The sequence below is a fragment of the Macrobrachium rosenbergii genome, chromosome 2 (assembly GCF_040412425.1).
Source record: "Macrobrachium rosenbergii isolate ZJJX-2024 chromosome 2, ASM4041242v1, whole genome shotgun sequence".
NCBI classification, from domain to species: Eukaryota; Metazoa; Arthropoda; class Malacostraca; order Decapoda; family Palaemonidae; genus Macrobrachium; species Macrobrachium rosenbergii.
In genome coordinates, this window is record NC_089742.1 from 72,495,271 (window position 1) to 72,521,746 (window position 26,476).

The window sequence follows — 26,476 nt, forward strand, 5'->3', positions numbered from 1 at the left end:
GTTATTTTCAGGAAATTAGGTTATTATTTAATAGGCAAAAGTAATGGCTCCTGTATTACAGTGAGGGAGGGCTATTCTTTTAAAATATGGAGTGCCTCTAGGATGTGCAGTTGGCACCTGTACTGCATGATGTCAATGACACTTGTGTTAGGTATAAATTGTGCTGGATCAGTCTCGTAATATGTTGGTCTTTGTAGTGCCTTTGGATAGCACCCTCTTGAACAGGGCATGGAATCCTCTTATACAGAAGCATCATGGTCATTCCAATATAAGCACCAGGGCATCCTTGAACATGGCATCAGAACTGGTAGACCAAGTTAGTTGTTCCAAGGGTGTCACGTATGGGCTAGGCCGAGATGCTCTTCAACAGGAGGCTGGACTTCTTTTATTTTAATAAATCATATTTATAGTATCAGTGCTGTTAGAGGATTTGACATGCCTGGCAGTAATTTAACGTAGGTCACAATCATCTTCCGATATGCCAAGCTCATATATGCACTTCACCAATTCCATACAGCTATTCCTTCTATTCCTTCTGCCTAGGCATTTCACAAGAATGGCATCACCAACCAGACCTGCAGATTACCTCACTCTAACCCCTTGTCAGGCAGTCTTCGAGATTATGGCAAACAACCGTAGTCCTTCAGAATCACTTACCTGCTTCATATGTAATCTTTCTCCTACAGAAAAGGGAATTATTAGAAAAACAAAAACTTTATTATGAAAAACTCTGTGGAATGCAGCCCTAAATTTTAATGAAAAATTTGGTAATTTCAAAGTACATATACTACCTGATTTATTATGCAGTTTTAAAGTACATGTAAATGATTTATTTTATATTTATCCACTGCTTTTTTATAATCTCAAATTCCCATTGTTATTTTGTGGAGATTTTATATATTATCAATATGGATGGATATATTCCTGGTTGAACACGAACAAAAGATATTTGTTATAGTAAGTTACTTTTCATTATATATCTTTTGTCAATACAAACTGTATTATGAGATAATTTTAAATATAAATATTGTATAAACTTAAAAATGTATGATTATGGTGGTTTAGGGATTTTTAAGTGCTTCTAAATATATACCCACTGTGTGCTCCATACTTGTAATAGCTGACTTGTATTGTTTCACAAAGAACATTTTACATACTTGTTATAGCTGACTTGTGTTGTTTCACAAAGGGCATTTTACATGACAAAACAGTGGATAAGTATACCTGTATTATTCTAGAAGTGTAGTACATTATATTGTTTACATATTCTATTCCATATGGCTGTCATGCACAACAATGTACATATACTTTTACTGTATTTGGGAAAGGTGACTTCACTACATGTTACACATTTCACTTAAAGAACATTATCTTTTGTATATTACTGATGTACTACAGGTTTGATTATAATTTTAGCCCTTTTACAAAAATTAATTACAGATATTTTTTAAACCTCACCATATATGTAAGCTTAAAGCTGAAAACAAAAATATAGTAATTCGACAACACTGTACAGGACAGACAGCAAGCATACAGTCTGTCAGTGCTATTAATGCAAACATCTATAAGATTAGATAAAAATATTATAAGGCCTCCAATAACAACTATTCCTCAGGCTTGAAATACACTCATACAAAAATGAACTATTGCCTCATTCAAATGGCACTAAAATGATAAAATAACCCATTACTACTATAATGTATACAGGAGTTTCAAAAGTTTTCACTTCATTAAAAGAAAACATGTTAACTGATCAAAGCTTATATAGTAATTTAATGCTTTTCACTTCAATACTGTATTACGTCGTGTTTCATCATCTTACATTTTAAAAATATATGGTTTAAAATATGAATATAAAATATCTAAAAGTACTCTAGACCCATCTAGAACTACATTATAAATTTATTATAAATTTCAATTGAATTAACATACTTTGATGCAGAAAGCTCAAGCACATACTGCTTAGGAAGACAAGGTTACCACTCGGATAAAAAATATAGTGAATTCACCATAAGTTTTTTTGAGTACTGAAAAATACCAGGATACATCATATAGGCTAGTTCAATTTAAGGGGGACCAGGATAGCCAGAAGACGTGGTAACATTCCAGACATTTTTATGTTACTGCACTGTATTATTGTTTTATGTATTTTTTTGTATCTGCTCACTGATTTTATTTGATGATTTCTGTTTATGTAATTTCTTTTTACTTAGTCATTGCTTTTTGGTCAGTTTTGATATGCAGTTATTTAATTTTTCATTTTAATGTTTGCTTTTATGTTCATTAATTTCACTTATTGTATTTTACCTTACATCATTATGTATTTTAAAGTGTCAATTATGGCTGTTTTATATGTAGGAAATCAGTACTGTGTGGTTTTCTTACTGCTCCATTTGATTTCATAGTCATTCTGCAGATAAGTGACCCTGATGATGGGAAACACTGAATTCTTGAAAGCTCGGCTGTGCCTCTTATGATGTTAAGAAATAATTATGTCTGCAGTGTTGCCATGTATTCTGGCTATCCTGTTCTTCCTTATATTGAAGTTTTCTAGAAATAACCACATAACCAGTCATATAGTTCATATGTACTGTAACATTGTCTCTTTTCTTATTTTATGTTTTAATTGTAAAACAGGTATATCACCAAAACAGATGTTAGTCCTTGTACACAACTTGTGTAAGAGCAAATATCACATGTACATTTACCAGTGTAAAGATATATCACACCTTCATCAAAGCAGATAAAAAAAGGCTACATAATTAAAATGCAGACAAACTGATACACTTATTTTGAACTAATAATCTCACAACCAGAATTATAAATTCGCCATCAAGTAATGTCATCTATCTAGCGATTTAGCAGTAACACTTGATCAGTTAAAACTAGATAACGTGTAAGTATAATTTGATCCAGAATATCTGAAAAAGGATTCATTATATATACATATAATAATTTGTATATACTGTATATAGTATAGTCATACCATATTATCTTTATTAAATACTGTACATAGTTTAACCTGACCAGAGTTACAATACTGTATTCTACTCTTATATGACTGGTTTGAATGATTTGTTGCTGGTGATGAAATTTAAAATTTAATAACTGGATGAAAACAGTGGAGGTTCTGACAAAATTGCTCTGACTGATTTGTTTTCAAAACTTGACATTTGGAATCAGTTGAAGTTTTGATCATTCATATGTTCTACCCTGTTAAATATTAACATGCATTTTCTGCATACAGGTACTGGCCCACATAAGTTATTCATGAAATATCCTCAAGTCAAAAAGTGTGACCAATTCAAAGACAATAAAATAACTTCAATGTGATACTTGTTTTTTGGTTTGAAGAATATCACAAACCAACAATGAGTTTGATATTTGAATTTGTTCGTACTGGATTCATTATTCCATGAAATCTACTATGTTGTTGCTCCCCACAAGGTCCAAACCTGGCTAAGCGCATGAACAATGACAAAACTTGAAAGGCAGCTGAACTACATAAGAATTAGTGATTTAATTTGTTTAAACATATAAACTTAAGGTTTGTTACTGAGAACATTTCAGTTATAGCCTTATGCTGTATGTTCTCTAGGCACACAAGCTTAAAATTTGAAGGAACAATCCCATTGTGCACAAGCCAGATACCACATCATCACCTTCCCTGGGTGTGCATGGGCTGCCAGGACTTCCTGGGATCAATGAAATGAAAGTCAGTCATTCACTTATTTATTTTATACTATCTTATTCCCTTTAACATACTACTATAGTGTTTATGACTGAATTACTTTTTCAATTTTTGGCTGGTGACCGAGATATTGCCAGTGAGCTACCATGAGTACTTCCCTTTTTTAGAGCCGTGCAGTAAGTTCAGTGATTTTCTGTAAAATTCACTATTTGCAGTAATTTTCAAGTGATCCTTTTTGTTTACCTTTACCCCAATAAAGGTTGCCTTCAGCTTTCTGTTCTGACTCAGTTTTTATTATTTGCTATTTGTATGGCCTACTGTTAAGTAATTCACTTTCTGTATATTTTGAATTTTCTGCATTAATCATGCCTCAGGGTATATGAACAGGCATGGAGGGCAAGTCCAGCAGCACTTTTGTATTGTCCTTGAACACCAACTCCCATTTGTAGAGCATTCCCATTGTGCACAAGCCAGCTTACCACATCATCATTAATATGTACACCTCCCTGGGTGTGCATGTGCTGGGATCAATGAAATGAAAGTCAATCATTCATTTATTTTATACTATCTTATCCCCTTTAACATACTACTTTAGTGTTTATGATTGATTTACTTTTTCAGTTTTTGGCTGGTGACTGAGATATTGCTAGTTAGCTACCATGAGTACTTCCCTTATTTACAGCCATGCAGTAAGTGCAGTGATTTTCTGTAAAATTCACTATTTGCAGTAATTTTTAAGTGATCCTTTTTATCATATAATTCTAGGGTGGTTTAATTATCTTTATGTGTACCTTTACCTTTATCCCAATAAAGGTTGCCTTCAGCTTTCTGTTCTCACTAAATTGTTATTATTCGCTTTGTTTTGTATGGCCTACTGTTAAGTAATTCACTTTCTGTATAATGTATTTTGAATTTTCTGCATTAATCATGCCTCAGGGTATATGAACAGGTATGGAGGGCAAGTCCAGCAGCACTTTTGTATTATCCTTGAACACCAACTCCCATTTGTAGGGCATTTTGTGCAGGGCCATCAGTGTTCTGATTTGACAAGTGCTGTAGTTCAGTGGCATTTGTACTCCCAATGCCGTGCCAAGAAGCTTCTTCAATGCCTCTGTGCCAGGAGTTTTTTTTTTTCCCTAAGGCTACAATTGTTGACACTCGAGTCCATTGAGACCACAAATGTGGTTGTGTCTAAGTCCACAGCTGCTGCTCGACCTACTCTCATCAGTTTTCCACCAGTTTTCTCCTTGCTTTCATAACCGTGAGTTGTCTAGGCACCCAGTTATCGTCACTTCTACTGCCTCTTTTAGTGATTTGTCTCCAGGTCACCCTTCCACAAGTGACTTCTGCTTGCTCCACTACTCTGAGACCCTTTATGAGTGTGGTCTCTGCTTGTTCTACTATTCTTGGCCCCTATGAAATCTATTCCAACTTTTGTTCACCCAGTTTTTCTCAAACCACCAAAAAAGCTGTGTTTGACTCAGAGACGATGTTTTGAGGATCGACAACTCTGATTGAATGTGGAAGTTTGCTGTTAAGTTAACATTTTGCTGTCCCCTCCTATCTCTCTTCTGCTGGTTGGAGCCTGTCTTTGGAGGATTTAGAAAAGTCTGAGAATCTTCTGTCTTGTGGTTTTTGTTTTTGAATTTCTGCCCTACAGTTCTGTTCCTGTTCCTCGAAGTGGGTTCCCACCTGCTAATGTGGCTGACTGACTTTTCTTATCTTCTTTTTGGTGAAGATGTTGGCATTCAGTGGATTTTTGGGGGTTTATAGATCATTTGGGAATAGGTGTGTATGGCTCTCTTTCTTCTCTGTACCTAGGGACACAAGTTTGCATGGTTTGATCCTTCACTTCTCAAGAAAGTTCCATTGCTCCCTTACCTTACTTCTGATGGTGTTTATTAAGGGATACTTTGGGCTTCTTGGAGACATCAGAGGGTTGGGGTGCAAGCTTTTTTGCTGCACTGGAACTAAGAGACTAACTCTTGCTTCTCCCATTCCTCCACCTCCTGATGGTGTTTCATTAATTCTTGGCCAAGTCTGCTCTTTCCTGGACAAGACCCCTTGCCCAGGTCTGAGCAATGCCCCTCAGGTTGTCACAGGGCCTTTGCTACCATGTGTTTTGCCTTATGTCTCTTGCCCTGCAACTCTGTTGGTACCAATTCATAGAGCTGATCTTGATATCTTCAAAAGGGGCATTGAAGAGGCTCTTACTGCCTTTCTGTCCTTGAGTTAGCCTTTCAGCCTACAGGGCTCTATAGTGCAGTTCTCCCTATTCCCTTTAATGCAAATGATGGGGACTCACACTGTCTCTGAGTCACCCACCTTTCAGAGGAAGGGTCTGTCAGCCTCAGGGTTCTGAATTTTCCCCCCACAAGTTCATCCTACCTGCACTGCTTGAGAAGGTTAGGCATTTCCTGGTGTCTCTTTAAAAAGCCCCCACTTTGCACTTGCCTCCATGGTCATCCCTCCACACTGTTTCATTTCATGTCAGAGTATGATCATCTGGGTCTAGGTTTATCAGCATCCCTCCTAGTGGAACATTTGTGATCTTATCAACTGAAGTTTCACAGTAGCTGCTGAAGACGTACCTTAAATTCCAAATTTTTCTGTACTTCTGGTGTTCCTGGCACACTCAATGGCATTGGGGCCTCAGACATCCCTCGTATTCTAGAACCAAGTGAAGGTCAGTAGGTCCAGGGAGCTAAAATGCTGGAACTTGGATTCTGAACTGTGGCCAGTTTCCTTAGACCCCCTTGCCTTTGTTACCTCTGTGTTGGGATTATGGGATACCACTTCTCTGCTGTAGTTGTTTGTGATTAGGGCTAAGTATTCTTCATTTATTAGTAGACGAGCTCTTCACATTCTGTTTAGTACATGGGCTCCATTGCACCTTAATTCATCCAACCTGTTTGTGATATCTTTCATTCCCTATCATCCTGATGTTGGTTTTACCTTTGGAATGGTTTTTTCCTAAGATGTCATGAAGACCCGCAGCTTGAATGGGCATGCCTTAGCTGGACCCCTTTTTTATTGTCTCTTGACTGTCAGGTTACCTTTGTTTTGTTTCAACCAGCCAGGTTCAGCAAAATGGGCTATTGATGCCCACCCAGTCCAAAGATGGGACAGGTACCTTGGTGATTTTATTGTTGGGAGGTGCAGGCAAGCTTGGAAATTCTGGGTATCCCTGATACTCAGATGTCTCTAATCCTCTTAACTCTGTTTTTTGAGGGGGTCATAGCGGTGATGGTTTTCAACACTTCTGTTCTTGCTGTTCACAGTTATGATTTCTTGCTTGGAAGTCTTCTGGAACAGTCTCTTCAATCAATTTTCAATCTTCTGTGGTTGGCATCTTCTTAAATGCCAATTACCAGGCATAGTTTTAGGGAAAGTGGGTCTCCCAAAGTCATGACAGCAGTAGTTGTATGGATGGCAATTCTTATCCCCTCACCCTTTAAATACACACAGTTGATGGGATTTGTGGATTAGTGTGATGTACAAGTTTCTTGTCACCCTTGGTCTTCAGTTCCTGAAATTACCAAATTCTTCTTCACCTCATGGAATGTTAGTTTATTTTGCTGTTCTCTTTTAACAAGTCTTTGCACTGGCCTCCTTTCAGAACAAGCAACAGAACTTTATAGGATTTTTTGAATGGTTGCATTAACCTTTGAGTTGTTTCTTGACAGCAGTCCTTGCAGCCATTACCTGTCACATTTTTTATCCTGTTTTCAGCACATCAAGGCTGCATTGCTGTTGTCCTCACCCCTTCTATGTGCTTCAGTGGTCTCCATACCTTTCCTGACAGTCTCTTGTCCTAACTTTTGGTCTACCTTCAGCAGTTTGTATCTTTCTGGCTCTGTCACTCTTGTGTTTCTGTTCTCTCTATTTGTGGGAATCAGACTCTCTCAAGGCCTCTCTTTTGTCTGAGCTTCAACAAATTCCTGGTTGTGCATAATTAGATGATTCTCAAGAGGCCCTTACACAGCTCAGGATCAATGCCCTCAAGTTTTGGGTGCCCTCCTCTTTTCCTCAGCAAGTTTCCTTTCAATGCTTTTGTCTGTGCTTGTGGCATTGTGTCTACAGATGTTCCTTGCAAAGACTTCAGTCATTATCCTCCTCCCTTTCATAACTTGATCCCTCATCCTCTAAGCACACACACACAGTTGTGTTTTCTTTTGAAATACCTACCTTTATGACTCTGGTGCTTGATGTGCATGTGTACTATCTTGGGTTACATATTTTATTGCATCCATTACTTATGGAAGTTACACAGATTTCCAAGGTTATTTTTGGATCCATTGTTCATTGTCTGTGGCAACTGGATTTCTTGTATCTTACTCCTCTATTCTCTACAGACTCTTCTGTTTTGTCCTACCTCCTAAAATATGATTCTGGCTAACTGATATAAGGGTTTTATATAATGTTTTTACAATATAACCAGTTGTTATACAAACCCATTAATCATAGTCTTAGTGTCATAATGAAAAATGTTCATTGATATAGACATTGGATTGTGAGCTGGATATGCATAGCATAAGTTTTACTTTGCTTGGTTCTTCAAGCTAGTGCAGCTGGGTCTGTTTCACAGAGAATAGGGCTAATTATGATTATCAGGTTTTCATAAAAGCTTGTTTTAAAAATAAACTACAAACCCATTCATCCCAATTTATAGTACCCTCCTCCCTTCCCCTCACTCTTCAGATAAAGGCTGGCACTGAAAAATGAGTCACCTAGTGGCTGGCAGCTGGCACATACTGTATACAGTTGGGGTTCTTCCTTCAAAGCCCAAGTTGGTTTTGCCTGAGTGTGTTCTGTACAGAATAAAGCTATTTCTGAATAGGTTTGCATGAAAACTTTTTTATTGTAAAAACCATATTTAGAAAAAACATATACGTAGCTTCATACATCAAAATATTAAACAGTGAAGAATATCTGGTACAATTATGCATCATATTACCATCAGTTCCCCTAAATACTGAAGTATTTGTAATGCACTGATTGTCTGCCATATCTAATAAGCTCTCTAGCTCCATTATAATGAAATTCACCTCAAATACTTAACATAATCATTCAAGAATAAAAAACCATGAATCGTTCAAAAAACCATGAATCATTCAAGAACAAAAGTTATAAAACAAACACTCTAAATACTGCACTGAATTCATCAAACTAAAATAACTTAATATACACTCTGAGATTACAAAACATTTAAAATACTTTATATACAGTAGACTAGAAAAGAACAACTTCACTGTTGCAACAACCAAAATTTGCTATCAAACTTAAAAGTTTTCTCCACTGCTACTACCTACTAATTTTTGCCACAAAAAATTTTAAAGTTAAAACTTAAAATGTATAATTTATCAATGATAGAAATTGAAAACTATTGCACGTTTAAATGTAACAGTAACATGAGGGTTACTGTAATGGATTGCAAAACAGACTGATAATAAGACAGTAGTGCAAGCGAGATTTCAAGTACATATACATAAAACATGCATACATTTATGTCCTATAAGTAATTCTTTAAATAACAACCAATTAAGGAATACCAATTCTTTCTCTGTTGAGAAATACAAAAATTAAGTAACTTCCACAGCTTTTCTGATTAAAAAGATCACTGCCATGTACCTTTACTGCTGAATGTTATGTACAGTACTGTACTGCAGTTGTCGCAACATTCAAGAAATAATGATAAAACTGACATACGTGTGAAGCACATGTACATCAGTTTTGTATAATGCACATAGTGAATGCAACAATGAAAAACTACTGAAAATATAATTAAGATTACTGGGTTTTCAGCAAACAGCATTAACACCTTGCATCCAAGGATACTGGTTAAACAGAAAAAAGTTAAAAACAAACACATGAAATTTATGTGTTGCTTTCCTCATCCATCATATCTGAAATATGGACTGAGGAAATAGAAATAAAGGAGTTACAGGGAACTCAGTCACTCTGAAGTTGCTACTAGAGTAAACTAAGACCATGTTCACTTAAGAAAATATTAAGGGAATCATGCTAATAACAACAGTAAATAGTACTGTTAGCTTTGGAAAGAATGGTGTTCATACATATATGAAAGGTAAGAAACAAAGATATTAAAAAGCTATGAAATAAAATTAAAATTGACTGCAAATATTCCTAAAAACCCCATGTGTTTTCTGAAATAGATGAATGAGCACATGAAGGCCGTACAGCTAGTGACTTCAATATATAATTCATTCTTTGGAGACATTCGGAGTCAATAAGAAAAATAAAAAATAGTTCCATCAAGTCTTAAGCGAACGGTCTCTTTACTCGCATAACATTTTCAGAGATCTATTGTGGCTACCTCTGATTCAAGTAAACCCTCCTCTTCACTTATGTCTCCTTCTCCAGGCCTGGATGATCCACCCCGCATAACTTTCCTAAAATAATATAAAAAAATCATATATAGTATTTTTGCTCATTGTGATGTTATAAACAAAAAATGTAATTTAAAGGAAATTATCAAAACTTTGAACCTTTGTATGTTCAGCATCTTGGGGAACATGAACATTGCTTAACTTGATTTATCATTTTGGTATGGTCATTTGACTTGTAAACTACTAAGAACAACAAATCTTTTGGGGAATCTTGTGGAAGTCCAAATACTCATTCATTAGTCTTGTTGAACTACTTTACTGTAGACTAATAGGAAAAACCAAGAGTGTATGCACAACCTCTCATTCAGTGTGAAAACCTACTCTCAAAATTTACTGTATGTAAGACTATGGTTTGCAGCCATAAAGGATAAAATTAGCTGCCAAAATTCTTTATACATTCAACTGCAATATACTGTAGTATATGCCTATTTGAGTCAGAGCCTAATATTATATCTTCTCAGGCTGGAGAATTAACGGAGTTGAGATCAGCTCTACTGATGGGAGCAACAACAAATCAGTCTGAATGTCATACTGGTTACCCTACTGAAGGATATAGGCTCAGTCAGGGTGTAGGTTGAATGACAGAAAGGCCTAACTTGCTATGGTAAAGGTTGTAAGGAATTTTTTTATAATATGAAGGATGTAATAGTTGGGTCTAGACTGAAATGTGGTTGGTGGAGGGCGAGCAATTACAGTCGAGTTACCACTCATAGCTTTGTGGGAGCAAACTGCAGACAGCAGGAAGAAACAGGAATGGAGAGGGAAAAAGAATAGTACACTTCTTATTAAAAGACAATTTTAGAATGTGATCCATATTCTCTTTTTCAGTAAGGATCCATCAACTCCACATTGAAAAGATAACTTGCTCCCTAAGAAATATACATAACCAAACAGCAAGAAAAATGAAAGCATACAATATCAGAGTATGCTTATCTAGTGTTAACGTACACATCACATTATTAATAATGAAATCAAATTAAAATACTAGAATAAAATTTCTAAAATGGATCAACATCTGTTTGTGCATACTACACTCACCTATGAACATAACCGTTAATAAGTGCATCTGCTGACACACGTCGTCCAGAATCTCGTTTTGAAAGTATACATGCAATCACTCCTATAACTCCAATCAATCCAACCAAACATCCTGTTAACAAAGATGATTATTAACAATGAAAAAGTTCAGGTTTTTAGTGATAAATTCTTATATGACATTTAACATGAAAAAACACCATGCTAATAAGTATTGTTAAATGATGTTCAGATCTCAAATGCTATATACAAGCACTTCCGTTCAAGCATACAGTATACAGAAAAATGCTTAATGCTACACAAATGTTGTGAAGTACACAAAATTTACATGAATTGTACACAGTGGAAAGGAAAAAATACAAAGCAGATTCATGAAATGTGATTAGTTTAAAGCTTCTCAGAATGTGAGCAGATACTATAATTCTTACCTCGAAAATATGTTGCCACATCGTTATAAATACTGACAGTTCAAAGACACTGTACTTGAACATATAATACTATGAAAAATGCATGGATATGACAAAAATTTCAACAGTAAATACTTTTGAGTCTGTGGACAGTGTGGTAAAACCGATGTCCAGAAACAACAATAATGCTGTAAAAATTATGGTTTCTAGTATTAGAAAAATTAAGTCTAGTAATTTAAGACTCAATGAAGAAAAAGTGAAAAGGAAGAAAATGCTTCACTGGGAAAGCTATGTTAGTTTCTAAAAGGGCATAGAGACACCAAACATGAGGGTAGGTAATTACTATGAGAAAACCAAAGGTAGCAGTAGAAAGTAATGACTGTAATAATCAAAGTCAAGTAGTCAACAAGATTAAGTCAGGAACTTTCTGGGGTGCTTAAACTTCTCTCATTTTTGGTGAGCAAGGAAAATTACTCTGTTAGGATACTTGAATGCAGAGGAAGGTAGATACAGAGAAATGGAGACCTTGATGAGAAAGACCTGCTATTCCTGGAAAAGAATGAAGAGCCCTCTGACAACTTCTCTGAAAGAGCAGTGGGTATTAATAATGATGGTTTTGAAAATAAAATATGGTCCCTGTGGAGGGTACTCCCCTCAGTGTGTCTTACACAGAGCTCCCAACCAACATAATTTTCAGCCTTTTACTTTTATCTTACTTTTATTCTCATCCCACTACACTGTCCAATTTGAGAACTAACTGTTTGGGCCAGCCTTATGATGGCCTTGAAACCAGACTTATAGAAACTTGAGGTATAATAAGAATAATATTAACAATACTCAGAATCTCGCATGCAGTATACCCGTATTCCATAGGTTTAGAATTCCACTGACAAAAATTTAGCTTAATCTCCTCATGCCTCCCATAGCTGCTTCATAGTGAATCATTGCCAACCATTAATTATGACATTTACTCTCCACAGTCATGAGTTAATGTACATTTAAAAATTTAACCTTAACCACAACAGGATTTGCACCTTAAAGATGGAAAGTTAACATGCACCCCAATCAACAGGCCAGCTTAAGTGCTAAAAGAAAATCATCTTCCTTCCCCAACCCACAACCACAACCTTGTAGTGCATACCAAGTCTTTAATAGGAACTCAAAGATATAAAACCATGGATGTGAAGAGCATGGAAAATACTCAGAATGAATGGGTCAGGCTGCAGAGATACAAAGAATAAAGGACAAGCATTTCTACTTGCCATAGCAACAATTAATAGATCCAACATCCATAGCAGCACAAGAGAGGCAAACTATTCTTCACTTTCATCAAATTAGCCTTTTGTAACCCTATTAAAATTAACTACATTTTGTGTCAACTGGAGGAATAAATCTCCAGTGCCGCATCATATCTAATCTCTTCTTTTTGCCATCCATTTACTCTGATCCTGAGAACATGATGAAATCTTCACCATTATGCAAAGTACTGTAATCAAATCTTTCCTGGCTTTGTCAGATTAATGTCAGGATGCTATAAGATTAATATAAATTAAGGCACACTGAATACAAAGACAGCAAGTTAACCAAATTATCTTCAATGATAGCAACACTTTTCTGGTACTGATACAATAGTAAAATAAGAGGTTTTCATTATACAAAACATGGACAAAACAAATCCTGAAGGAACACAACCTCAGCATTAAAGAAGATATGCACACACCCTATGAATTAGCTTTCAACAAGCATGATGCACTGATTATCACTCATATAACCTCTGTATGTGCCTCTGTATCAAGATATCCAAACTTTTGTGGAAAGCTGTCATCTTCAAACCATAGGAGGTATTACTGAAAAATAAGGAGCAAGACATAAAATTCTCTTTAGTTCATGGAAACCATGCAAAAGCATCTTACTTTATAAATGAACTCAATATTACGCTGAGCCTCATGATCATTTGATATGACAAGTGACTCAATAAATGTAGCAGGAGAGCTGATCATCCATAAGCATACTAGAATATATGAAAACAGTGATACACAAAGAGACATGACCTGAAATGTGGGGAAAAGAGCTTCAAAGTAATAGTATACAAAGGAAAACAGGTTGCACTGCAACGAGGAAGTTACTGAATAAGATTCCTTAAGCATGTTATTAAAATACTGGGAAAGGTGCAGGACGAAAAGGTTAGAGAAATGTTGAAAATCAATAATGATCAATTTGGCTTCATGCTAGAAAGAAGCAGTCGTTATCAAGAGGCAACTACAAGAAAATTACCATGCAAAGAGGAAGAGATTATGTGCAAATTTATGGAGAAACCTGTTGGGATAGATTGGCAAGTCTTAGAAGAGGTAGAACATTTCTTTTATCTTGGAGACACACCAGACCATGCAACAGGCATTGAGAGAACAATTAGAGAGCAACTGAAGAATAGATTAAATGGATAGAGATAACAAGACTACTATTAAATACAAAAGTCCCATTAGCAGAGAGACCAAAGACTGGTAATTCAGCATAAAAATGGACACTGACAAAAAAAAAAAATTGAAAAGGTGGCACCATATAATATTGAGGTTAACAGCCAAAGTACAATGAAGATAATAAAGAGAAATTGGTGAAGAGATGTAAGACCCAGAAAAGACTGAGATCTCAAAGATTAATATGATTTAGACATGTGATTAAAAGGGATAAACAGTTGGTCAAAAAAGCAGTAGATATGAAAGCAGCAGGATGAAGACTTGTAATGAGGCCCAAGAAATCATATTAAATGGAGATGCAGGAAGACTTAGACCTGAGAAGAGTTCAGGCAGAAAGGACACAGGAAAGAAGAGTGGGGAGAACTTTTATGTGTAACCCAAGATGGGGAAAGATGACTTACAAATGTTTTTGCTAATATATTTGTAGTACCAACAATGACCACTAAACTCAATTTCCTCACTCTTTTTGGATATGCCGACAAGACAAAGCCTTCATTCCAAATGATAAAAAGTGAAGAAACCTGACGCCTACAACAGAATTCAAACAAACTTATATATGAGAGTATATATCAGATTAAGGTTACCCTTAACCACTCAATCATTTGGGTTTAAGTCTTAACAGTGACAAACATAACCTTACAATGTGATATCATGAAGTTACGAGGTAGTAGTGGATATTACAAGCTTCCATGTGTTTCTGATATTTCGTAATGTTAAAGGAAGGACTAAGTTACTAAACTAGGATAAACATAATCTGTTAGTGACAAGATAATCTTAAAAATTTTCACAAGATAAACTTATTTATTTATTCATGCTCCACTCCTTAAACCCTGTATGCTTAAACTGGTAAAAACAACCTCACAAAATTGAGTTCTATTTCCTAAGGGAAATCTTTCACAACAAATTTGCCAATGAACATCAGCAAATTCTGTCTAACAAAATGATATTTTCATAATAAAGTTTCATATATACTTACCAGGTAATTACATTGCTAAGGTTTCTACTTGCATGGCAACCTTTCTAAAAAATTCTCAGTAGCAATTCTATTGTTTTTGTGTAGGTGGCAGGCTCCACCCACTATTGGAGCACTTGGGGAAACAACCAGCCAGTTAGTTCAATTGTGTTTATGCCCTGTATGTCCATAAGAGGGGAGGAGGGCAGGCTCTGATTCTGTAATTACTTGGTAAGTATATATGAAATTGTATTTTATTATGAAAATATTTTCATATAAGTTCTTAACAAGTAATTACATAGCTGAATCCCACATTGAATGGAGGTAGGATACATAAACATATTCTACTCCAAAACATTAAATGACTTTGAAATAGAAAATTTGGCCAGCATTGATACAATGCTTGTTGTTTCCCTAACTGGTAAGAGAGTTACTGCAGGAGAATCCTGCCTCTGGTTGGTGCTCATCTTAACCTGTAGTGGTGTGGCGGTTGAGGCATGGGTTGTCTGTACTTGAGTGGGAGCTTTGCAGCAGAGGATAGGCCTGATGGCTAGCAAAGCATATAATAGTACCCTTGCCCTGGGCGCAGTACCAAATTAAAAACAACCGGACAACGCTGTCACCTACTCTGAAAACACCACAACCCATCCACTAAGACTGGTGGGTACTCCAGATACACTGTACCCCCAGGCTCCCCAAAAACTTGAAAAGAGTGCTTTTATGAATCATTCCCTAATACAGTACCATGCCAGCCATCGTAATGGTCCCAAGGTACTGCAATTATCGAACACTGTTTCCATTTCTTTTAAATAGTGAGATGCGGAAATAGCATCAACTGGAGAACGGAAGATAGAGACATATTGTGCCTGAAAGCTAAAGAGGTAGAGACAGCTCTGATGTCATGAGCTTTCAATTTAAAAGTAGGCAAAATGTCCTCCTGAATCCATGAATGTGCCTCAAAAATTAAGTCCCTCAGGAAGAACGACAATGTGTTCTTGGTTGGAGGACAAGACGGGTTCTTAACTGAACACCAGAGGCTACTGGATGTACCTCTTATCTTCTCAGTCCTGTTCAAGTAATACCTCTGACAAGGCAAAGTACTCTCTCTTCTTCCCCAGAGCCAAGGATGCCCATTAGATTATTAGTGGTAAATGAATGAGACCAGGGCTTGGACAGTTCCTGTTTCTTGGCTATAAAAACTAGGGTAAAGGAGCAAACTGCATCTCTTTGGGAAAACCTACCCTTTTATCAATGGCTTGAATCTCACTACTACACTTAGCTGTAGCTAAAGCAACGAGGAATAATGTCTTACGAATGAGATTCCTCAGAGAAGCAGAATGAAGGGGTCCAAGGGTAGGACCTGTTAGCCACTTCAATACATCATCCAGGTTCCAAGAGACCAGATCGTCCTTCCTCTGCTTGGATGTATCAAAGGACTTGATGAGGTCGTTAAGATCTGAGTCTGATGAAAGATCCAGGCCTCTATGTTTAAAAACTGAGCTAAGCATAGCTCGATACCCCTTGATGGTGGAAGAAGACAAATTCTACAGCTCCTCAGATATAGGGGGAAATCAGCAATCTGAGTTATAGATGTCTCAGAAGACGAGACATTATGGTTGATGCACCATTGACGGAAGTCTGCCCACTTAGCCTGGTAGACAAAGCTAGAAGAATTACGCCTGCATCCTGCAATAGCTCTGCAGCTCCCCTTGAAAAACCTTTTGCTCTGACAAGCTTGCGGACAGTCTGAAGCCTGTCAGAGCAAGAGCAGACAGCCCTTGGTGGTGTTTCCAGAAGTGGGGCTGTTTGAGTAAATGTGGTTTTTGGGGAAGAATCTGGGGAAATCCACCAATAACTGTAGAAGGTCTGGGAACCACTCCTTCAGGGGCCAAAATGGGGCTATGAGGGTCAAAGTTACATTGTGATGAGTCTGAAATTTGTTTATCACCTCCCTGACCATGCTGAAAGGTGGGAAGAGGTAAAGATCCAGATTGGACCAGTCTTGCAACATGGCATCTGTTGCCCTTGCAAGGGGGTCCAGAGCTGGAGAGAAAAAGAGAGGAAGGCGATGGTTTCTGGAGGTGGCAGACAGGTCTAATGTTGATCTGTCCCATAGTTTCCAAAGATCCAGGCAGACCAGGGGATCCAGGGTCCATTCGATGAGAAGGACCTGCTTCTGACGGCTCAGCTCATCCGCCAGAACATTTAATTTTCCCTGAATAAACTGGGTGAATAGAGTCACTTGATTTTGATCCACCCACCAGAGAAGATCTCTTGCTGCCTGGTAGAGAGAGGAGGAGTGAGTGCCCCCTTGTTTCTGGATGTAGGGTAAGGCCATGCTATTGTCTGCATACACTACCACTGTCTTGTTGCGGACCCATGTTCAAGAAATACTGAAGGCCTAGATGAACCACCTTCAGTTCTCTGACATTATATGTAGACTTGGTTGCTCTGGGGTCCACATACCAGAAACCTCCTGATTCCCCAGTAGGGGCTCCCCAGCCTAAGTCCAAGGCCTCTGAATACAAGCCTAGGTTGGGGCTCAGAGGTTGAAGGGACTCCCTTCTGGTGGTCTTTCTTCACAAAGCCACCGCTGCAGGTCCGATTTGATCTCCGGGGTGATCGAAAACACGTAGGAGTCCAATTGTGTTTTCCTCTCCCAGTTGGCCTTTAGAAAGAATTGAAGAACTCTCATGTGCAATCTGCCCAGCTTGACAAACGACTTGATGGAAGCTAGAGTCCCCAGAAGACTCATCCACTGCTGAGCCAAGCAGGACGGGAGGGCTATAAAGCTGGGGAGCGTCTGAAGGCAGCCAGAAATTCTCTTGGGCAATGGAATAGCCTGAAAAGTCATCCCCAAATAGATCATTTTTGTGACGGTGTCAACTGTGACTTTTAAAGGTTGATGAGAAGACCTAATTCCTGTGTGAGGAGAAGAATCTTGTGCATATCCTTCATAAACTTTTCCTTTGATGGGGATCAAAGCAGCCAGTCGTCCAGATACAGACTGACGTTTATCCCTATATAGATGGAGCCATTTGTGAGAGGGGCAAGGACTCCAGTGAACACCTGAGGGGCCATAGAAAAGCTGAAGCAAAAGGCCCGAAAGTGAAATACTTTTTCCTGAAAGATGAACCTTAGATGCTTCCTGGAGTCTGGATGGATCAAGATGTGGAAGTATGCTTCCTGCATATCCAATGATATCATCCACTTGCCCCAGTGAATGGCTGAGAGGACTGAATGGTTCGTCTCCATCTTGAATTTCGTCTTCCAGACAAATTGATAGAGGGTGCTTACATCTAGGACTGGTCTCCAGCCCCCCGAAGCTTTCAGAACCACAAAGAGACGGTTGTAGAAGCCCTCTGTGTTGGTGTTCTTTGGGTTGGCTTTGAACAGACTAAAACAACAGTGTGTCAAGTTTCAGAAGGACACTCGGTATCTAGAACACTACCAGAAAATCCTGAAGGATCAGGAGGATATTCTTGACTTGCTCTGTGGCTCTCTCTTGGATGAGGGAGGACACCTCCAAAAGGGCTGAATGGCTCTCTTAGCCTTTTGAGTAAACTGACAATGTGATGGGATAAGTGACTAAAAGGGGACTCTCAAGGAATGGGATGACATAGCCCTCCTTTAGAATCCTGGTGACCCACGGCTCTACTCCTCTATCATCCATTTCTCCCAAAACTGTAGAAGTCTCACTCCTACTGGTGTATGCAAGACTTCCATCTCACTTTTTAGGCACTGTCTTAGCTGGGCCCTTCTTGATGGACCTGGTCATGAAACAGACATAGGGGTGGGTCCTAGACTGTGATCTGGGCCTGCTTCCATGAAAGGGCTGATGCTGGAGTGGAGAGGACATCTTAGGGGCAAAAGAGGTCAAATCTTTGGGACGCTTGGAGGATTGTGCCAAATCCTGCGTGGACTTCTTTTGCAAATCAGATGCAATCTGCCTAACGGTGTCCTGAGGGAAGAGGAATTGATGGTCCAGATGCGAAAACAACAGGGCCGACTTCTGTGTCTGAGTGACTCCTTTGGTGGTAAAGGAGCACCAGAGCTCTCTCTTCTTAAACACACAAAGAGAAAAAACGAGAGGCAAGCTCCAGAGAGCCACCCCTAATGGCCTTATCTGTGCAGGACAGGACTCCCAGCCAGTCTAAGGTGATATCAGACAAAAAAAACTTAACAGTCTTCAATCTTCTTGGCCAGTGCCCCCACTGTCTAGTCGAGGAAACTAAAAACTTCAAACATCTTGAACAAATCTTTGACAAGGTGGTTTAGTTACCCTGACGAAAATGTAATCTTCACCAATCAAAACGCCGAAAGTCGAGAAGCAATGAGACTAGAGAAGTCCCCTTGAGAGGAGACAGTGACTCCCTAAAAAGGAGCTTCCCCAGTGACGTAAGACAGATATCTCCTTCGAACAAAGCGTAATGGAGGAAAGGCGAAGGAAGCTTTTCTTTGCTCCCTTTGAGATGAAAGCCAATCTTCAATTTCTTACTGAGCCTTCTTGGAAGATGAAGAAAGCACCATCTTGGGGAGTCTAGTCCTGTCATTCGTATGAGACCTCATCAAAAAGATCAAACAGATGAGACCAGGACAGCTGGGGCAAAAAAGTTGGGAAAATTCGCTAACAAATATCTTGGAAGCAGAGGGAGCTTTCTTTAGCAAGCTCACAATCTCAGCCAACTGCTGATTAATGGGAAACGATGAAGGTTTGTCTTGAACAAAAGGCGAAGGTGACTCAAGAGAAGCAGTGTGTTTGGGAGTATAGGCAGTCCCCGGTTAACAGCAGGCTCGGTTAATGGCGATCCAGTTTTACAGCGCTTGTCTAGTGATGAAAATCGGCAAATTTCAGTGGCAAAAATTGCTGATTTCCACTTATTAGCGACAATACATAACTAACAAAGGCGCCAATAATTGAAAATCGGCGCTTTTTGGCACCAATAAGCCCCAAAAATCACCAGTTTTTGGTTAGCGGTGATTTTTGATTATCATCGCACCCTCAGAACGGAACCCTCGCCGATAACCAGGGACTGCCTGTACGTGCTAGGCGCTCAGAGGTGGGAGTACTGAAGAGTTGGTACCGGGCACTATGAACTGGCGTTGGGCGCTCAGGAGCTAGCACTGGGTGCTCAGACAGAGGTGCCAAGAGCTGGAGAGGAGACAGGTGTTTGGATGCTGAAGTGGGGTACCTGAGAGAGTTCACTGGGCACTTAGGGGCCAGGTGAGGGAACTCAGCAGTTGGTCACTTGGGAGAGAAGTCCTCTGGATTGTCCCATGCGGAAGGATGATGGACGGGGCCAGGACAGAAGAGTCCACATCGTAACTACACGAAGGCTGCGACTAAAACTGGCCCTCTTAGGCCGCTTAACAGGAAGTGGATCACAACAGCGACCAACATCTGAACAATACTTTAGAGGATGTGACGAATCTTGGAAATGTTTGTGGCGCCTCCTGTCTGCACTGGAATCATCGGAACTAGAGGACAACTGGTGGATATCCAATGAGACGCCTTTCCAATTGCTGTCTGTCGATACCTGGGAATGTGCAACAGGCGACTGAGGAGGCAACTACCCTTGGGCAAACCCCAACGGCCTCCCTTGGACTGCCAGTACAGTATGTCTTCTCCCAGGTTCAGGGGAGCTGGACAGTGACCTTGGTCTAGGAGAACCATCGGGATGAGTAGCCACCTCCTCCACTTGCAAACTTGTCACTTTTCTGGCGAACACTTTGTCCATCATTAATGTTGGAAGCAAGGGAGCCAGGCACGGGAGTAGGTGGATGAATAGTAGGAGGGCCAGTATTAAGAGAAAAAGTGCGAACAGAATAGCAGGAATAGCGGGACTAGCTTCTAAAATAGGTATAGGATTGGTTTCTAGGCTAATAGATTGTTCTTGGCTCTAGAAGCTGCTTTGCTTTTCCTATCCCTTTCTAACTTATCCAAGTGATATCTAAACATTTCCACTGTTTATCATCCCAATCAGAACATTCGTTACTTGTTTTCTACTTACTGCATTCTTGCCCCCTACAATTACTACAAATCAAACGTGGATCGTAACAAGATTTAGTCTAACTAGTTTCGCATCCTTCACTGCAATAGTGAAATCTAGAAGAGCTAGAATCTGATTTAACTCTGTAAAACTAGGATCCTGATCCAAAAAAACTAATGAGCTGAAAAAATCTCTGAAAGCTACCAAAATAAGATGACAATACTTCACTGAAATCCAGTAAAGACAACTGAAAAGCAAGAAAATAGCTGCTAATGCAGCCAGTTGTTTCCTAAGTACTCCAATAATGGACGGAGCCTGTCACCATTTTAGAGAGGCTAATGCTCTAGTAGAAACCTTAACTATGTAATTGCTTGGTAAGTTACTTATATGAAATATGTTATTAACAAATCAGCTAACTGATAATGTGAAGTCTAAACTACATGACTTCTTACTAGGAAAATAATCATGATGTTTGGCTATGCAGTTACAAAGTACATTTACATGCAAGGCAGGATACTTGTACAGCATGTAAAACACTGTAATGCTATTACAATAATGAAAGATACTTCCATACCTTCAGGAGCCCATACATTGTGCAAACCACTACAGGCCTCTTCAGCAATTTTCATCACTGACCAAAGGCTTCTAGAGCAATATTTATCACTGTGTAAGACTATCAAAGGCTTCTTCAGCAACATTCATCACTGAGCAAGACCATCAAAGGCCTCTTCAGCAACACTCATCCCATTCTGGGGTGATTCCACTAATCATCATATCCAAAGATCCTCCTTTTCTCCCAAAAACACACACCAATGTCAAGGGTTTACAACTAGCAGTTTAGAGAAACGTAATATCTTTGATAATGGAGACATCAATACTAGAAAGGCAATCTGTAGAGTCCCAAAATATGGATGTGGAATTCTGAGACCTTGAACTGTCTAGAACATATGCTCCCCTCATAAAAACCTACCATATATTGCCCTTCTTCTAGGAGGATGTTTCTTGGAATACAAATTACTCAGCTTTGCACCGCAAAGGTCTACTTCTACTTACCTGGACATCTAATTTTTTTAAACTAAATGAATCTTTTGCACAAACAAATTCCGTATAACTGGTAGTCTTCAAATACCCTAGACATTTGTGTTTTTTATTTAAGGATGAAAGAAGAGAACCAGTAACTATGCATGTGCTTAAGGGTCCCAAGATCACCAGCAGTTAAATGCCTCTTTGTAGTCTGGACTGTTAGCTGGCATAAATTGGTGGGGTTGGGTGGTAGGAGCTTTGTATCATAAGAAATAGATTTGTATAAGAAAAAGAAAATTTTCAATAATTAGACTTTTTCAAACAAATCAACTAATGATTTCTTCATGGGGTGTTTAAGGTGGGAAGGATCAAGAGGCTATGCAGCCCGTAACTGGCTGATGATGACTAGGATCCAGCAGAGCTCCTGGATATGACACTGGATAAGAGCTTTGAGAAGGATAGAGAGCTTTATTTGTTAGGAAGAGATCTTGCTAAGGACAGTAAAATGTGAGAGATAATGACGAATAACTGTGGCATTCTGTCTTAAAGTATGCAAAAAATGAGGTATGAAAAAAATAAAAATCACTCAACAGTCCAAAACTTGACTTGAGGCAGACACTACTAGTCCAAATGAAAATCATTCCAACCACTTATACATTACATTTGTAAGATAAAAACTTACAAAGGCTGTGTAAGACCTCTGACTGGCAGCCATTAGAACAAGATGATATGAAGAGTTATTTTAAAAATAACAAAATGGACAAAGGTCTCATTGCACTGGCAAGTACCTTAAATTATCCCACTTTGTCATCTGTCACATAACCCTAAGCTCTGGAAGGCTTGCCTGAACCAGGAGGAAATTGTTTTTCTTGACACCTGTTTCCTGAAGCATCCTGCTCCAGAGAACAGACTGGATGTGCCTTCTGGAGTTTTTAGTACCATGAAGATAAAGCCGAACAGCTTTAACTGGACATTTCAAATGATTTTATTGGTTCTTGGCATGTGTTGATGATGAAAGAATAGCAAAGGATATATGTAGTGAATACTTGGAAATTGTGTATTTGCCATTATGTCAGCTGCAAATGACAAGCCAAAGAAATTTCAATCCTAAGAGTGAGCAACCCTACTGAAGAGTGCATGAAGTTTGCGTGCTTATCTCAAAGATGCACATGCTAGAAGAAAGGATCTTTAGTGGAAGGTACATAAGAATAGCTTGGTTCATGGGTTCCTGGGGAAATTTATTGAGCCTTATCAAAAACATCATTTAATTTAGGTGGTTTAGTGTTCTCCAAGGGACTTTATTTTCAAAATACTGACACTGTCTACTAATTTTCACAAAAGAGCCAATGTCTAGTCCACTTTGCTCTAGGACCTGTGAAAGAGCTGGAACTGACAACTTTTTGGGGAGAAAATCTACTATAAAAGGAAAACAATCATTGAGTGGCTCAAAAATCTGTCACTGAACCAATTAAAACTAGCTCCACTGGCTTGTTTGAGGTTGACTGCTGGCCTGGAGACAGCCTTGACTGTTTCTGCTCAGATCCTCTACCTCTAAAACTTCTCTGTGGAAATAACAAAAGTGTTGCTATCAAAGAAGTTTCTCCTAGTTAGGAAGTCTCTTAATGCCACATGGAAATGCCTTAAGGTTTTGTCAATACCAGGACAACCAGCATGTGATTGCTTCTTCACCATTTGAACTTCATCAATGTTTGTAGTCTTCTTCACCTGTGTCAGCACTTTAGCTACCAAGTCAAAGGGGAAAAGGCTGAACCTGGAACTAACTACAAGAAAAATATTTAGCAGTGGATGTGAAAGCATAAGAACCTGGTTCACCCAATAGAAGACCAGATCCTGAGGTTGTCATCACTGATGTAGAACTTCTTCAACCTCTGGTTTTGGAGTGAAAAGAGCTGTTGAGGAACCAAGGTTTTGCCATAGCATTTACTAAATCCCTTTACTTCCATCCAGTCTCGGATATCAACCAAAATGTCAGCTGTTGCACTGGCTGGGGGAAAATCAAAAGCCACTGATGAGAAGGCCTTAAAAGCTAACCTGTCTAGGTTTCTATAATCTCTCCAGGCACAAAATTTTGCATACTCCATCCAAACCCTTGGTAAATGATGCCTCATATTGTGTGTCAAGGGATCTTGTGGAATGTCTTCACTGGTAAAGAAATAAACCAGTTTGTCTTCTTGTTGAACCTAGTCCTCTTAACTGGAATGCCAGATGTCCAAGTCCCATGGGCTGGGAGTGCATAGGGCTGTCTGTCTGGGGTTACAAAAGCTTCACACATTCCCATTAAGAGCTGTTGTATCTTGTTATCTTCTGTTCATCCACAGGCTGAATGAAAGGGAACAAAGTGAAAGAAGTATTTTCTGGATAAGGGCCTGAGCTTGGGTAAGTCAAAGCCCTGTTAACAGCTTCATACAGAAAGTGATGTATTTAACGGCTGGAAGCCCTGGGATCCATAGGCACATTCACAAGGCTACCACCAATCTTCTATTCATTAACAAAAGACAGTTGTGCTGAGGCAATAAAGGACCATGACAGTTGGCTAATAATAAGTAATGGATTTGTGATAAAACAAGGTTTATGTAATAAGAGAGTCATCCTTCCAGAAGACTTATGGTCACTGTATGAATCCCCATCAATAACATAACATTCTTTAAATTATGTGTAGTATCCAGTGTGTAAAAGGAAACAATACAAACAATTAAACCGTACTTAATATAAAAAAAAAATTACTATTTATATAGCCTGTAAACAGTACACAAAAATAAAGTACACAAAGTAATTTGTTAACTTAAACTAATATTAGATCAATAAAACTGCATTGATTATTCAAACTACTGAAACAATGATGAAGAGCTAAAGACAACAACAGTCATTTTAACTAGGTGAAAACAACCTAGCCAGGACTACCAGATGGAAGCATCATTAGAATAACCTAAAACACAACTGAGTGGAGTTATATGCACTGCTTAGTGGCTCACTGGCAGACCAGTCACTCAGAGTCACCTCCATGACAGTTAGGATGGTTTCACACCATGTTCATTCACTGTTACGGAGTTTTATGAAACTCTTATGTATGCATTATAGTAAAGTTTTCCAGGGAGTTAGCCAAACAATAACCAATCAAGAAGTTAAAATGTTTATACAGTACTGATAACTAGTCCCACCAATAAGCATTTCAAGTTAATATAAAATTAGGGAAAATTCAAATAATGAAGTAATTATAGTAACATATATCCTTCATTCCCTGGAAGTTTCATTATCAACAAAGAACACAACTTTCTGTAGTGAAGTACAGTACTAAGCCATACTATTTATAGCTAAGAGAGAAAATTACTTTTTTAAAAAGCTAGGTTGATTTGGAAAATTACAATAAAAATATAAAAATACTGCATAAAAATTTTACAGTGAAAATTAAACAGCTAAAATTAACACATGCTGTATTTCAAAACTAAAAGTTGTACTGCTTAAAGTAATATCTGTCTTTCTGTGACAACAGAAAAAGATTATTAACTTACACAACCTAAATTAATCAGGGAAATCATAAAGCTATTAGAACACATGCAATACAAAAACTGAAATGAAAAATACTACACAATCTAAAATTAAAGTACTAAACAAACCATGCAGTATTAAGTGAAAAAGGAAATCTCAGAAAAGTAAATCAGTATATCAGAGTGTTATGTGCACTCATCACCAATGATATATACCTGCTATTACTGACAGTGATGAATCGAGAAGTAAACAGTAGCAACTCCTGACCACAGAAAGCAGAGATTTAAAAGTTAATATAGTGTACTTGCAAGGAGAAAAGTTCATGAACAAAAGACAAAAAGTAAGGAAAAGAATACTTATTTGATAGCTAAGCAGTCTTTGTTTTATTATTAAAATGGGTTTTCAAATTATTTTCTGATTAGACTTACTACTATAAAAACATCTCTTCATTACTGGTGCCAGTGTGCTGCAATAACAAGAATTGTTACATTAAGCCAGGCTAAATTTGGGTGATCATCCAGATAACGAGTATACAGCACTATCAGTGAGCCAGTCCTACAAAAGTCTATAGATGACACACTGGTTTAAATTATTTTTAATGATTAATTATTATGCTTAGCACTGCTGAAGTAAATAGTTTTTACCCATTACCTTATTATGGTTAGTAACCCAAACCCCAAGCACCTTGGGCTACATCTCAAAGGATGAGATAATTTATTTAAAACAATAAAATGAGACCTACAATGTCTGCTGCATCTCTGAAAAACAACTGATGAACAGAAATGAGCAATGCGCAAAAACTATAAATACTGTAATAAGAGGACTGTTGAATCAACAACAACCTGTTTGTCCAAAGTGTGTATCTGGCAACTTTCCATAGGTCCTAAGGTCCACGTTAAAAGGTCACCAGCATTTTTAATTCAATTGTCATGTCAGTCAATATAAATAAGTATCCTGTATGCCAACAGCAGTTATAAATCTAAAATC

The 26,476-nt window shown here is 38.2% G+C and overlaps 1 protein-coding gene across 1 annotated transcript in view; it reads right to left on the reverse strand.

The window, feature by feature from the left end:
* Window positions 1–7,031: 7,031 nt before the first annotated feature.
* LOC136848540 (bis(5'-adenosyl)-triphosphatase enpp4-like) overlaps window positions 7,032–26,476 on the reverse strand; it is an 85,770-nt gene continuing 66,325 nt past the window's right edge. The window contains exons 7-8 of the mRNA XM_067120813.1: window positions 11,140–11,251; window positions 7,032–10,104 (exon numbers count right to left, since the gene is read on the reverse strand). Of these exons, the coding sequence (XP_066976914.1) occupies window positions 10,008–10,104; window positions 11,140–11,251 (209 nt within the window). The 3' untranslated portion in view covers window positions 7,032–10,007. The remainder of the gene's footprint in view (window positions 10,105–11,139; window positions 11,252–26,476) is intronic.